Source organism: Saimiri boliviensis, chromosome Y (genome assembly GCF_048565385.1).
Source record: "Saimiri boliviensis isolate mSaiBol1 chromosome Y, mSaiBol1.pri, whole genome shotgun sequence".
In the NCBI taxonomy this organism is placed as follows: Eukaryota; Metazoa; Chordata; class Mammalia; order Primates; family Cebidae; genus Saimiri; species Saimiri boliviensis.
In genome coordinates, this window is record NC_133471.1 from 20,147,924 (window position 1) to 20,164,185 (window position 16,262).

General features: G+C 38.3%; 1 protein-coding gene across 1 annotated transcript in view; it reads left to right on the plus strand.

Annotated features, from left to right (window-relative positions):
- Window positions 1-16,262, plus strand: part of LOC141583002 (histone demethylase UTY-like) — a 219,099-nt gene that overhangs the window by 171,812 nt on the left and 31,025 nt on the right. Inside the window, exons 22-25 of the mRNA XM_074392434.1 lie at window positions 4,399-4,463; window positions 4,542-4,616; window positions 5,142-5,290; window positions 13,910-14,024. Of these exons, the coding sequence (XP_074248535.1) occupies window positions 4,399-4,463; window positions 4,542-4,616; window positions 5,142-5,290; window positions 13,910-14,024 (404 nt within the window). The remainder of the gene's footprint in view (window positions 1-4,398; window positions 4,464-4,541; window positions 4,617-5,141; window positions 5,291-13,909; window positions 14,025-16,262) is intronic.

The following is a 16,262-nucleotide window of genomic DNA, read 5'->3' on the forward strand; positions in this document are numbered from 1 at the left end:
TCATAATATTTGCATTACCATTTATAAGATATATTCGTTTCTAATTTTGTTACAGTGTCTGTCTAGGGTCTTTGGGTAAGTCTAAGCTCATAGAATGATAATTGAAACTTTTGATAATTGGAATTTTTTAGAAGCGTTAGTATTAGGCAAAGCAGTGACCAGTATTTTAGACCATCTCTAGATGAGTTAGAATGTTACAGATAAGGTTTTTCTGTGCTCTCTCTCTTTTGAGGGAACAAATTAGGAATGAAATTGATGCTTCTTCCAGGCAAGGACAAGTAAAAAACAACATAGTATTTTCCATTGTTTTAAGTGTGGCCTTTTCTGAGTTGTTTACTTGGATGCTGTGGGTCTGTGGTTGTTTTCCACAGATTGTATCAGGTTATGTTAGTTACTTTTAATTTTTTTTACCTAGAAAGTTTGAGGGCTTGCAGCTTCCTTATTCACAGTTTGGACTGATGTCACCTGCCCTTTATTTCCTTTTACACTGCTTTATCAAGATTATTATATAATATACAGTTCACACATATGAAATTTACAGTTCATTGGATTTTAGTGTATTTCCTAGGTGTGCAATCATTATCATAATAAAGTTTACAAGTAAGTAGGTTTTAGTGTACTTCCTAGGTATACAACCGTTATCATAATATTTTCTTATTGCCTAGTGAAAGCTCAGACCCATCCAGTCACATTTCCCCAACTCCAAGAATTCAAGCAGCCAGTCTCTCTGTAGATCTGCCTATGTTGCATTTGTTTATGTGTGTGTGTGTGTGTGTGTGTGTGTGTGTGTGTGTGTGTGTGTAATGGTATGTCTTGTGACTGGTTTCTATTAGCATAATATTTTCAAGATCTATTCATTTACAGCATGTATCACGACATCATTTCTTTTTTAATGACAATAGTACACTGCCTAGATATACATCTTTTTTGGTGAAGGGATGCTATCAGTTTATGAACATTGAATTGTTTATGTTCTGCCTCGTGGCTATACTGTATAATGCTATTATATGTAATGCTATTATGAATACTCTTAAGCAGTATTTGTGTGGAGGGAGAAATGTATTCTCATGTCCCTTGGGTAGATGCTAGATCATGAGGTGTAATAACACATTATTTATTCTGATTTTTCTTGTTTTGTTTTGAGACACAGTCTCACTCTGCCACCAGGCTGGCGTACAGTGGTGCCATCTCTCCTTACTGCTATCTCTGTCTCCTAGATGCAAGTGATTCACCTGTGTCAGCCTCCAAGTAGCAGGGATTACAGGCTTATGCCACCACACTCACCTTTTTGTATTTTTAGTAGAGACGGATTTTCACCATGTTGGACAGGATGATTTTGATCTCCTGACCTTGTGATCCACCTGCCTTGGCCTCCCAAAGTGCTAGGATTATGGGCATAAGACACTGCAGCTGACCGCTTTGTTTTATACTGACAGTCTAGCTTTGTTGCCTGGGCTGGAATGCAGTGGCACAGTCTTGACTCACTGCAACCTCTACCTCCTGGGTTTAAGCAGTTCTCCTGCCTCAGCTTCCCAAGTAGCTGGGACTAGGTATGCATCACCACACCTGGCTAATTTTTGTGTTTTTAGTAGAGACAGGGTTTTGCCATGTTGCCCAGGCTGGCCTCAAACTAGTGACCTCAAATGATCCATTTGGCTTGGCCTCCCAAAATGCTGGGATTACAGTTGTGAGCCACTGGACCCGGTTCACTTTTTATTCTGTTAAGGAACTGTCACATTACTTTTCAAATGGCTGCATCATTTTATATTTTTCGGTTTTTTTTGGGAGACTGAGTCTCACTCTGTTTACTGTTTATGAGTGCAATGGCAATAGCTCAGATCACTGCAACCTCTGCCTCCTGGGTTTAGTCGACTTTTTCCTGCCTCAGCCACCCAAATATTTGGGATTTTAGGCACACACTATTATGCCTGGCTAATTTAATTTTAGTTTATTTTTAGTGGGTTTCATCATATTGACCATGCTTGTCTGGAACTACTGGCCTCAAGTGATCCACGTGCCTTAGCCTCCCAAAAAGCTGTGATTACAAGCATGAGCCAATGTGCCCAGCAGACATTTTAATTATTAATTTATAAGTTTCCCATTTTTCCAATACCTATATACAATCTCCTTTTGATTCTAACCATACTATTGGCTGTGAATTAATACTTCATTTTGTCTTTTCTTAAATGGCTATATGCTAAACATGTAAACATACTGTTTTTTGGTTTTTTTTTTTGAGATGATTTTTTTTTTTTTTTTTTTTTTTTGAGATGGACTTTCACTCTTGTTACCCAGGCTGGAGTGCAATGGCACGATCTTGGCTCACCGCAACCTCCGCCTCCTGGGTTCAGGCAATTATCCTGCCTCAGCCTCCTGAGTAGCTGGGATTACAGGCACCGCCACCATGCCCAGCTATTTTTTTATATTTTTAGTAGAGATGGGGTTTCACCATGTTGACCAGGGTGGTCTGGATCTTTTGACCTCGTGATCCACCCGCCTCGGCCTCCCAAAGTGCTGGGATTACAGGCTTGAGCCACCGCGCCCGGCTAACACATTGTTAATTGGTATATTTACTTTGGTGAAATGCATGTTTATTTTCTTTGCCCATTGTTTAAATGGGCCATTTTTATTATTGAGCTGTAAATGATATGCATGTATATTCTTTTGTTTTTTTTGTTTTTTTTTTTTTTGAGACGGAGTTTCGGTCTTGTTACCTAGCCTGGAGTGCAATGGCGTGATCTCGGCTCACGGCAACCTCCACCTCCTGGGTTCTGGCAATTCTCCTGCCTCAGCCTCCTGAGTAGCTGGGATTACAGGCACGAGCCACCATGCCCAGCTAATTTTCTGTATTTTTAGTAGAGACGGGGTTTCACCATGTTGACCAGGATGGTCTCGATCTCTCGACCTCGTGATCCACCTGCCTCGGCCTCCCAAAGTGCTGGGATTACAGGCTTGAGCCACCGCGCCCGGCCGCATGTATATTCTTGTTAAAAATTCCTTCACAAGTATTATATGTGCAAGTTCATTTTTCTGTTCTGTAAGTCTTTTAACTTTTTTGTTAGTGTTCTTTAAAGCCCTAAAATTTTAATTTTGATTCAGTTTAATTATTTACATTTCTTGGATTTAATTTGTTGTTGTCATTGCTAAAAAATTATTGCCTAACCTGTAGTCATACAGATTTACTTCTGTATTTTTTTTTTGTATGAAAGCCTTGCCTGGTGTCTCTTATATTTAGGGTCACATTCATTTCAAGTAAATTTTTCTATGCATTATGAGATAGGGGCCCAACTTCATTCTTTTACATCTGGATTTCCAGTTCCCCCAGAAGCGTTTTCTTATTGCTTATTCTTGATACATTTCTCAAGAGAATAATAAACATTTTTTATATTGAACATTTATTAAAAATGGGAAAATGTTTTATTATTTATACAGAATTCATTGCATTGAAAATTTAGCCCGAAAAGAACTTTGTCCATATGCCCTTAGCTTTCTTAATGCGGTTTACTGCAAAGAAAGTCAGGTTAGTTAAATACAATACTATAATCAGAAATAGAGGATCTTAACTCATCTTACTTTATACATATTTGTATGTGTATACAAACAAATAATGTGCCATTGTTTTGCTACTTGGCAGTTATAATTAACATTTATAGTTACACCCCTTAGTAATCTTGCTCCAAGTTTTTCTTCATTATCTTGTCTTTGGCCAAAGTATAGGAGTCAACAGATTCTTTCCCATAAAACAGTGTCCACAGGGAAAAAAACAAAACAGTGCTGTTGCTTATTAAAAAAGGCAGTTTGGGAAGGCTGAGGCAGAAGACTCCTTGAACCCATGAGGTGGAGGTTGCAGTGAGCTGAGATTGAACTATCACACTGTAGCCTCGGCAACAAGAGTGAAGCTCTGTCTCAAAGGAAAAAAAAAAAAAGAAAGAAAAACGCAACACAGTGAATTTGTCTTTTTATTAGGTCTTTCTTACATCTTTTTTTTTTTTTAATAAGTAAGTTTTTGCATAGTGTCCTTATTTTCATTTTTAGTTCTCTCTCAAATTCTCTTGATGCCATTTTAAATGAAATCATTTACCATTTCAAAAATTTGTTGGTCCAAAGTAAAATTTGAATGATTACATGCCTTTCCTATAAATTAGTGTAATAACTGAATTTCTTACTAATTTTGTAGATAATGGAGGTTGTTAAATTCCATGTACTGGGCTTTGACTTTTCCTGGGACTTTATTTAATGTGATTATAGAAGATATTTTCTATGTAATGTGTCTGTAGAAACTTATTTCTCAAAAATAGTACTGCTCATGTGGATGAATATTTTGATAATTTGTATAAAAGTGGTAGTAGCCTATTAGAGGATACTAAGTATGAATATATGTATATTTTTAACATGTAGGAAGAAAATGAGAAAAGAACACAACACAAAGATCATTCAGATAATGAATCCACATATTCGGAGAAGTAAGTAACTTTTAGCATCCACTCAATAATTCTGTCTAAAATACATGAATATAATGTACCTTCTTTTTTTTTTTAAAGTTCTGGAAGGAGAAAGAAAGGACCTTTTAAAACTATTAAATTTGGAACCAACATTGACCTTTCTGATAACAAAAAGTAAGTTTCCCTGGCCTGGTATTATTTCCATGAACTGAAGCAATGAGAGTATTGCAGGATAGGGAATTATCTAGTTTTCTATTTTTTTAGTATTTGTAATCATTATTAGCTCCATCTTTTTCTTTCTTTTTTTTATGTTGACATGCTAGTTTTACATAATAAGTCTACAATTTTGAAATAATTTGACATGTTTTTACAATTAGAATCTTATTTTTCTTAAGAAAATCAAAGTACCCAGTTTATTAATACAAATTTTTAAATAGAAAGTAAATTGTTTCCTTTATTTACTAGGTTATATGTTTTATTATTTTTTTTAGTAAGCTGTTTGTCTTAGGACTTATTTTTGGAATAAGTTAAAGAGTTTAATTCTACTGACTGTACGAGTTTAATTCTACTGACTGTACAGGTAATGTGTTTATAGATTTAAGTATTTTTCTGACTAAGTCACAGTGTTTTTGAGGATATGGTCATTCTTATGAGTTTTTGCAGCAGAGTTTTTACTCTTAATCTGCTATTTTATTGCAGGTGGAAGTTGCAGTTACATGAGCTGACTAAACTTCCTGCCTTTGTACGTGTGGTGTCAGCAGGAAATCTTCTAAGCCACGTTGGGCATACCATTCTGGGCATGAATACAGTACAACTATATATGAAAGTTCCAGGGAGTCGAACGCCAGGTGATTTAAAAGATTAACATACCTTATGTGATGGGAAAAAATTGAGTTTATCATGTGAAACAAGCAGAGAGAACACATTTCATTTATACCTCTAAAATTAAAATGATTTTTAATTAATTAATTAATTTTGAGATGTAGTCTTCTCTTTCTGTCACCAGGCTAGAATGCAGTTGCGCTATCTCAGCTCACTGCAATCTCTGCCTCCCATGTTCAAGCAGTTCTCCTGCCTCAGCGCCCCCCATGTAGCTGTGATTACAGGCTCCTGCCACCACACCCAGCTAATTTTGTATTTTTAGTAGAAACAAGGTTTCACCATGTTGGCCAGGATAGTCTCAATCTCCTGACTCTGTGATCCCCCCACCTCATCCTCCCAAAGCTCTGGGAGGATAGATGTGAGCACTGTGCATGGCCTAAAATTTTTTCTTATAGATAAAAATGTTCATATTACTCTTAGAATTGAGCTGAGTGTAAACAGTATGGCCTAATCCTGAAATCATATAAAAATATCAGAACAATGTGAACTGGGAAAGGGGCCCTAAAGTACGTAGTGAATGGTAAGAATGACCTGGGGGTGCTGGGGGAGACCAAGATGGCTGTTTAGGAACAGCTCGGAGTTGCAGCTCCCAGTGAAAGTGCAGAGGGTGAGTGGACGCTGCATTTTTATTGCCCATGGACAGGAGACTCCCAGGCGGAGGAGCCCCACGGGTCGCCAGTGCGGCTGTTGTGGCCAGGATGGTTCTTTTGGTCTACGTGGCTGCTTTGCCCCATGCGGCTGCTTTGTCCGCGCCCCGGCCAGCGGTTCACCATACGAAATACACTGGTCTGGGTGCCCTTTTGACTGGCAATTGGAGACCTGGGAAGTCGCCTGATTAAGGAGGGGATTGAACAGGGAGCCAGGCGAGGAGATTCCTGGGTAAAAAAAGTGCCACGAATCTCAGCACCGCTGTTTAAGCTGGCACAGTGAGTCGCCACACGGGAAATCACACAGGTCCTGGCACCATTTACACAGGTGACAAGGTTAGAGTCGACTATTCAACTAAAAAGAAAAAAATAAAGGCCGAATTGACCAAGCAGAATAAAGGATATCAGAGGTCAAAGACCAACTGAATGAAATAAAACAAGAAGGCATGATTAGAGAAAAAAGGGTAAAAAGGAATGAACAAAGTATCCAAGAAATGTGGGACTGTGTCAAAAGACCTAATCTACGTTTGATGAGTGTACCTGAATGTGACGAATTGAATGAATCCAAGCTGGAAAACACTCTTCAGGATGTTATCCAGGAAAATTTCCCCAACCTAGCAAGTCAGGCCAATATTCAAGACCAGGAAATACACAGAACGCCACAAAGATATTCCTCACGAAGAGCAGCACCAAGGCACGTAATTCACTGATTCACCAGGGTTGAAATGAAGGAGAAAATCCTAAGGGCAGCCAGAGAGAAAGGTCAGGTTACCCATAAAGGGAAGCCCATCAGACTCACAGCAGATCTCTCAGCAGAAACCGTACAAGCCAGAAGAGAGTGGTGGCCAATATTCAACATCCTTAAAGTAAAGAACTTTCGACCCAGAATCTCATATCCAGCCAAACTAAGCTTCATAAGTAAAAGAAAAATAAAATCCTTTCTGAACAAGCAAGTACTGACAGATTTCATCACCATCAGGCCTGCACTACAAAAGCTCCTGAAAGAGGCTCTACACATAGAAAGGAACAACCAGTACCAGCCACTCCAAAAACATGCAAAGAACATCAACACAATCAAGACTCTGCATCAACTAATGGGCAAAACAGCCAGCTAGCACCAAAATGGCAGTATCATTCACACAGAACAACATTAATCCTAAAAGTAAATGGACTTAAATGCTCCCCAAAAAGACAAAGACTGGCAAGTTGGATAAAAAGCCGAAACCCATCAGTGTGCTGTATCCAGGAAACCATGTCACATGCAAGGATACACAAAGGCTCAAAATAAAGGGACGGAGGAAGATTACCAAGCAAATGGAGGGCAAAAAAAAAAAAAAAAAGGCAGGAGTTGCAAATGTCATCTCTGATAAAATAGACTTTAAAGCCTCAAAGATCAAAAGAGACAAAGAAGGAAACTACATAGTGGTAAAAGGATCACTGCAACAAGAAGAGCCAAGAATCCTAAATATATATGTCCCCAATACAGGAGCATCCAGATACATAGGCAAATTCTTAATGACTTATGAAGAGACTTAGACTCCCACACAATTATAGTGGGAGACTTAAACACCCCGTTGTCAATATTAGACAGATCAACCAGAGAGAAAATTAACAAGGACATCCTGGACTTGAACTCAGACCTGGATCAAGCAAGCCTATTAGACATTTACAGAACTCTCCACCACAAATCCACAGAATATACATTCTTCTCAGCACCACGTCACACCTACTCTAAAATTGACCACATAATTGGTAGTAAATCACTCCTCAGCAAATGCAAAATAACGGAAATCATAATAAACAGTCTCTCAGACCACAGTGCAATCAAGTTAGAACTCAGAATTCAAAAACTAACTCAGAACCACACAGCTTTAGGGAAACTGAACAGCTTTCTCTTGAATGTAGACTGGATAAACAATGAAATGAAGGTAGAAATAAAGATGTTCTTTGAAACCAACAAGAATAAAGACACAACGTACCAGAATCTCTGGGACACATTTAAAGCAGTCTCTAGAGGCAAATATATAGCAATAAGTGCCCACATGAGAAGTAAGGAGAGATGTAAAATTGACACCCTATGGTCAAAATTAAAACAGCTAGTGGAGCAAGATCAAAAAAACTCAAAACCGAGCCGAAGATAAGAAATAGCTAAGATCAGAGTAGAACTGAAGGAGATAGAGACACAAAAAACCCTTCAATAAATCAATAAATCCAGGAGCTGTTTTTTTGAAAAGATCAACAAAATAGACAGACCACTTGCCAGATTAATAAAAAAGAAAAGAGAGAATAACAAATAGATGCAATAAAAAATGATTAAGGGGATATCACCACAGATTCCACAGAAATTCAAACCATCATCAGAGATTATTACAAACAACTCTGTGCACATAAACTAGTAAACCTAGAAGAAATGGATAAATTCCTGGATACTTGCCTCCTCCCAAGCCTAAATCAGGAAGAAGCTGAAACCCTGAAGAGACCCATAACAAGGTCTGAAGTTGAGGCAGCAATTAAGAACGTACCACCCAAAAAAATTCCCAGGTCCAGATGGGTTCACAGCCGAATTCTACCAGACATGGAAAGAGGAGCTCTTACCATTCCTTCTGAAACTGTTCCAAATAATCCAAAAAGAGGGAATCCTTCCCAAATCATTTTATGAGACCAAATCATCCTGATACCAAAACCTGGCAGAGACTCAACAAGAAAAGAAAACTTCAGGCCAATATCCATGATGAACATAGAAGCAAAAATATCCCGTAAAATACTGGCAAGCTGATTGCAACAGCACATCATAAAGCTTATCCACCGTGATCAAGTAGGCTTCATCCTGAGGATGCAAGGCTGGTTCAACATACACAAGTCTATAAATGTAATTCACCACATAAACAGAACCAAAGACAAAATCACTTCATTATCTCAATTGATGCAGAGAAGGCCTTTGACAAAATTCAACAGCCCTTTATGCTAAAAAACGTCAATAAGCTAGGTATTGACAGAACATATGTCAAAATAATAAAAGCTATTTACGACAAACTGACAGTCAATATCATACTGAATGGGCAAAAACTGGAAGCATTCCCTTTGAAATCTGGCACTAGACAAGGATGCCCTCTGTCACCACTCCTATTCAATATTGTACTGGAAGTTCTAGCCAGAGCAATCAGGCAAGAAAAAGAAACAAAGGGTATTCACATAGGAAAGGAGAAAGTCAAATTGTCTCTATTTGCAGACGACATGATTGTATATCTAGTAGACTCCATCATCTCAACCCAAAATCTCCTGAAACTAATAAGCAACATCATCAAAGTCTCAGAATACAAAATCAGTGTGCAAAAATCACAAGGATTCGTATACAGCAATAACAGACTTAAAGAGAGCCAAATCAAGAAGGAACTGCCAATCACAATTGCTACAAAGAGAATAAAATACCTAGGAATACAACTAACAAGGAATGTAAGGACCTCTTCAAGGAGAACTGCAAGGCACTGCTCAATGAAATAAGAGGACAGAAACAGATGGAGAAACATTCCATGTTCATGGTTAGGAAGAATCAATATGGTGAAAATGGTCATACTGCCCAAAGTAATTTACAGATTCAATGCTGTCGCCATCAAGCTACCAATGACCTTCTTCACAGAACTGGAAGAAACACCTTAAACTTCATATGGAGCAAAGAGAGAGCCCACATAGCCAAGTCAATTCTAAGCAAAAACAACGAAGTGGGAGGCATCACACTACCAGACTTGAAACCATACTACAAGCCTACAGTAATCAAAACAGCATGATACGGGTACCAAAACAGAGATACAGACCAGTGGAACAGACAGAGGCCTCGGAGGCAACACAACATCTACAACCATCTGATCTTTGACAAACCTGACAAAAGCAATGGGGAAAGGAGTCCTGTTTAATAAATGGTGATAGGAAAACTGGCTAGCCATGTGCAGAAAGCTGTGACCTCTTCCTGACACCTTACACTAAAATTAACTACAGATAGATACATTAAAGACTTAAACATAAGACGTAACACCATAAAAACCCTAGAAGAAAATCTAGGCAAAACTATTCAGGACATAGGCATAGGCAAGGACGTCATGACCAAAACACCAAAAGCATTGGCAACAAAAGCTAAAATAGACAAATGGGACCTAATCAAACTCCAAAGCTTCTGCACGGCAAAAGAAACAGTCATTAGAGTGTTTTGGCAACCAACAGAATGGGAAAAAATGTTTGCAGTTTACCCATGTGACAAAGGACTGATACCCAGAATTTACGAAGAACTAATACAGATTTACAGGAAAAAAACAAGCCCATTCAAAAGTGGGCAAAGGATATGAACAGATTCTTTACAGTAGAAGACATACATGAGGCCAAAAAACATATGAAAATATGCTCATCATCACTGGTTATCAGAGAAATGCAAATCAAAACTACATTGAGATACCGTTTCACGCCAGTTAGAATGGCGACCATTAAAAAATCTAGAGACAACAGATGCTGGAGAGGATGTGGAGAAATAGAAACACTTTTACACTGTTGGTGGGAGTGTAAATTAGTTCAAGCATTGTGGAAGACAGTGTGGCGATTCCTCAAGGACCTAGAAATAGAAATTCCATTTGACCCAGCAATCCCATTACTGGGTATATATCCAAAGGATTATAAATCGTTCTACTATAAGGACACATGCACACAAATGTTCATTGCACCACTGTTTACCATAGCAAAGACCTGGAACCAACCCAAATGCCGGTCAGTGATAGACTGGACGGGGAAAATGTGGCATATATGCACCATGGAATATTATGCAGCCATCAAAAAGGATGAATTTGTGTCCTTTGTAGGGACATGGATGAACCTGGAAACCATCATTCTCATCAAACTGACACAAGAGCAGAAGATCAAACACTGCATGATCTCACTCACAGGCGGATGTTGAACAATGAGAACACATGGACACAGGGAGGGGAGCACTACACACTAAGGTGTGTTGGGGGAGATAGGGTATGGACAGTGGGGGTTGGGAGTTGGGGAGAGAGAGCATGGGGAGAAATGCCAGATATAGGTGATGGGCAGGAAGGCAGCAAATCACACTGCCACGTGTGTACCTATGCAGCAGTCTTGCATGTTCTTCACATGTACCCCTAAACCTAAAATGCAATAAAATAAATTTAAAAAGAAAAAGAATGACACCACGTTAACAATGATTTTCAAAGCTTTTAACCACTATTGCAGTAAGAATGATATATTATTAATCAGTTTATTCAAGTTATATATAATAAAAATTTCATTTACAATACTTGAAATACTCTTTTCCTTTTTTTTAATGTAATCATAAAAGTTTCTAATTTAAGCAAACATTGTTTAAAAGGCTACATAGTACATATTTTAAACTTTCAAGCCGAGAAGTTCAATCAATATTTTATTGGTATTCTGTAAAAATAAAAAACCTATTTGTTAGGGATTTTTATTGATGAAAATCAAAATAATAAATGAGTGAATTTATTTGCTAGTTAAAAGAATGGAACTATCTTGGAGGAAATAATATTTCACTTCATTAGTCTCAAATACAGTGGTCTTGTGTTATCTAGATTACAAATTTATATCTGTTAATGTTGTTCTGTGGTGGTGAGATCTTCAAAAATGTCTTTTCAAATGGATCAGTACTGCTGTATACTGATGTCACTCTTTGAGCATATTTTCTTCAGCATGTTAATTGCCTTAAAGGCACTTACAGAGTTGCTAGATTTTTCCCCCCCTTTTTGGTTCTTTTCTTTTTAGATTTCATTACATTTAGATTTATTTTCTCCAGTCAAAGGTCAGTTGTACCTACATTTCGAAAACCTCACCATAGTACAAATGCCTTTTGAAATACACAGATTTGGCTGGGCATAGTGACTCACGTTTGTAATCACAGCACTTTGGGAAGCCAAGATGGGTAGATCATGAAATCAAGAAATTAAGTTTATTCTGGCCAACATGGTGAAACCCCATCTCTACTAAAAATACAAGAATTAGCTGGGCATGGTGGTGCACACCTGCAGTCCCAGCTGCTCGGGAGGCTGAGGCAGGAGAATCACTGGAACCCAGGAGGTAGATGTTGCAGTGATCCAAAATTGTGCCACTGCACTCCAGCCTGGCAACAGAATGAGAGTCAGTCAGAGAGAGAGAGAGAACAAAAGGAGAGGAGAGAGGAAATAGAGGAAAAATATGCAAATTTTTCTGCGCTTTCATTGAGGTTTGGAAAATGCTGCTGAAATTCTGTTTTCAGCTTAAGGAAGTATACGTTGCAAGTATCTGTTACTGGAAATGTGGCTGCTTTGATTTTATTGGCCTTTAAAGTAGTGTATAAAAGCAGCTTGATACTATTTGCGATTCAAAAATTTTCTTCTGTCTTCAGAATGACATTGTTCTAAAAGTTTCATATGTAAGTTCTCTTTGCCTTGTAATTTTTAGGTTGAATTTATCAAGAAATGTTTGGAAGCCTGCTGCAAAGTTTTTGTGGCCAGGTCAGTAGCAGTGACTGATGGTGGTACTTCCTCAGAAAAATTTTCACCTCAACTCTGAGTGCTAAAAATAGCAGTACAACTTCATCATTGCTAAATCATTGACGTGCTTTTTTTTTCCCCCCTTTTTTTTTTTTAAGACAAATGAGGATATTCAGTCTCTGTTTCTGACAGAATTTCATTGAACTTAGGTTTAGTAGGTCAGTAAGACTGGCACATGGTAAGATATTTTCCACAAATCTGCCAGTGAATAATACAGTGCAAGTGAAATAATTAGATATTGAGCACCTTACATTTTCACAGTTAAAATGAAATAAATCACATGAAATGAAAAACCTTTTTCTTTTAAAATCTAGCAGTGATAAAAACCAACTTTTAATAGATGATTTCCTTGTCAAACCTTTAATAGATTATTTCTAAAATGTTTGTTTTTTTTATTTCTTTGTTTAACATTAGTACTTCCACAGTGTCCTGTGGAACTGTTAAGGAATTCCTTAGAAGAAATGTAGTATGTTTTAGTTTGCCAGATATAAATTAAAGAAACATTGTGGGGCCGGGCGCAGTGGCTCAAGCCTGTAATCCCAGCACTTTGGGAGGCCGAGGCGGGTGGATCACACGGTCAAGAGATCAAGACCATCCTGGTCAACATGGTGAAACCCCGTCTCTACTAAAAACACAAAAAATTAGCTGGGCGTGGTGGCGCGTGCTTGTAATCTCAGCTACTCAGGAGGCTGAGGCAGGAGAATTGCCTGAACCCAGGAGGCGGAGGTTGCGGTGAGCCGAGATCGCGCCATTGCACTCCAGCCTGGGTAACGAGCGAAACTCCTTCTCAAAAAAAAAAAAAAAAAATTGTGTTGAAATTATGTATATGTAGATTTTGTTCATCTATTACATAGAAATGATGCCTGCTGTAATAAACTTCACATTCTGACATGATCTTTAATGTGTCCTAAAATGTTGAGATTGCTGATAGACCATAAGCCAACATTGCACATATGGTATGTAATGTAAATGTTTCTAACTCTTTCACCCTGGGTAGGTCAGTGGTGTTCCAGTATTTGTAATTTTTATTTTTAAATGCCCTTGCCATGGGTAGTGCCATCCACCTACTCATTGTGGAACATTTATGGTCGATTACGTAGTAAAACTTGACGTGTGGTAGGAGATAAGAGTCATGGAGACAGGTGGCATTTTTAAAACTATACCTCTTTAAAAAAGATTTATGATACTGTTTGTAAGAATTAGTATGTGGTTTATAGAGAAGAAAATAGTACTATTTACTATATAGCTAGTGTTGACTGCATATTATGTTCTATTCACACAGTTCTAATCATTTGTTTTTCACTCAGTCCTAAAAACTACCCAGTGATTTAAAGACACATTTCTCCATTTAATTTTAGCTGCGATTGTGACTTTCATTTCCTTTTACTTTCAGGTCACCAAGAAAATAACAACTTCTGCTCTGTTAACATAAATATTGGTCCAGGAGATTGTGAATGGTTTGTTGTACCTGAAGATTACTGGGGTGTTCTGAATGACTTCTGTGAAAAGTAGGTTTCTGAACTAAACTTTCATGTAATATAATTCTGAGAAAAGAGTTCATTGTAAAGAGCAAACTGCAAAGCTGAGTTTCTTGATGCAACTGTCAGTTTTTACTTTCTGCTTAGCAGAATTTTTTTCTTATTTTTAAGAGAGGTTTCACTGTGTTGGTCAGGCTGGTCTTGAACTCCCGAACTCAGGTGATCAGCCTGCCTTGGCCTCCAAAGTGCTTGGATTACAGGCATGAGCTTCCACGCCTGGCCAAAATTCTTTTTATAAACAATTTGAATTTATATCTTTTATGTTATCTGAAGTACTTAAAAGATGCCATGAGGCCAAGCACAGTGTCTCAGCACTTGGGGATGTGGAGGCAGATGGATCCAGAAGACCAGCCTAAGCAGCATGGTGAAACCACAACAATTAGCCTGAACTTAAAGTCCTTGATACTTGGGATGTTGAGGCTGAAGGGAGCCATAATCATGCCATAGCATGATTGAGACAGAGTGACTCTGTCTTAAAACAAACAAAAGCAGAAAGGTGCCATGAACTAGTCTCTGCAGTGGTAATAGGTGTGAGTTGAGAAGATGGCAAATTAATTTTTTTACGTTAATGTTAAAAATTTACGTGCTTTTTAATATTTGACAAGTGTGTGTTAAACAAAAATGTTATTTACAGTTGTCTTTAGAAATGATGAAAATTATAAAATAAAGCATCTTTGTAGCTTAATAACCCAATTTTATGTGTCTTTGTAATTCAGCCTAAAAGTATCAATAACAAAGGAATCACATGATTTGTTTTCTTAGAGTTGCTAAAGATTTTAGTGGGCGAATACAGACATAATTAAAATTGTGTTAGGTACTTAAAACCATCCTGGCTCACCACAACCTCCATGTCCTAGGTTCAAGTGATTCTCTTGCTTCAGCCTCTGGAATAGCTGGGAGTGGCAGGCACCACCATGCCCGGCTAATTTTTTTGGATTTTTAGTAGAGATGAGATTTCTCCATGTTGTAATCCCAGCACTTTGGGAAGCTAGGTAGATGACCTGAGGTCAGGAGTTCACATTAATCTCAAACTCCCGACCTCAGATTATCTGCCTGGTTTCCCAAAGTGCTGGGATTACAGAATTAACCACCATACCTGGCCTTTCTTTTTTTTTTTTTTTTTTTTCTTTTATTGCATTTTAGGTTTCGGGGTACATGTGATGAACATGCAAGATTGTTGCATAGGTACACACATGGCAGTGTGGTTTGCTGCCTTCCGTCCCCTCACCTGTATCTGTCATTTCTCCCCATGCTATCTCTTCCCACTTCCCCACCCCCTGCCCCTCCCTCATTTCCCCCCAACGGACCCCAGTGTGTAGTGCTCCCCTCCCTGTGTCCTTGTGTTCTCATTGTTCAGCACCCGCCTATGAGTGAGAATATACGGTGTTTGATTTTCTGCTCTTGTGTCAGTTTGCTGAGAATGATGGTTTCCAGGTTCATCCATGTCCCTACAAAGGATGTGAACTCATCCTTTTTGATGGCTGCGTAATATTCCATGGTGTATATGTACCACATTTTCCCTATCCAGTCTATCATTGCTGGGCATTTGGGTTGGTTCCAGGTCTTTGCTATTGTAAAAAGTGCTGCAATGAACATTCGTGTGCACGTGTCCTTGTAGTAGAATGATTTATAATCCTTTGGATATATACCCAGTAATGGGATTGCTGGGTCAAATGGGATTTCTATTTTTAGGTCCTTGAGGAACCGCCACACTGTCTTCCACAGTGGTTGAACTAATTTACATTCCCACCAACAGTGTAGAAGTGTTCCTATTTCTCCACATCCTCTCCAGCATCTGTTGTTTCCCGATTTTTTAATGATCGCCATTCTAACTGGTGTGAGATGGTATCTCAATGTGGTTTTGATTTGCATTTTTCTGATGACCATTGATGATGAACATTTTTTCATATGTTTGTTGGCCTCCTGTATGTCTTCTTTTGTAAAGTACCTGTTCATGTCCTTTGCCCATTTTTGAATGGGCTTGTTTGTTTTTTTCTTGTAGATCTGCTTTAGTTCTTTGTAAATTCTAGATATCAGCCCCTTGTCAGATGGGTAGGCTGCAAAAATTTTTTCCCATTCTGTTGGTTGCCGATTCACTCTACTGACTGTTTCTTTTGCCGTGCAGAAGCTGTGGAGTTTGATTAGGTCCCATTTGTCTATTTTGGCTTTTGTTGCCATTGCTTTTGGCGTTTTGGTCATGAAGTCCTT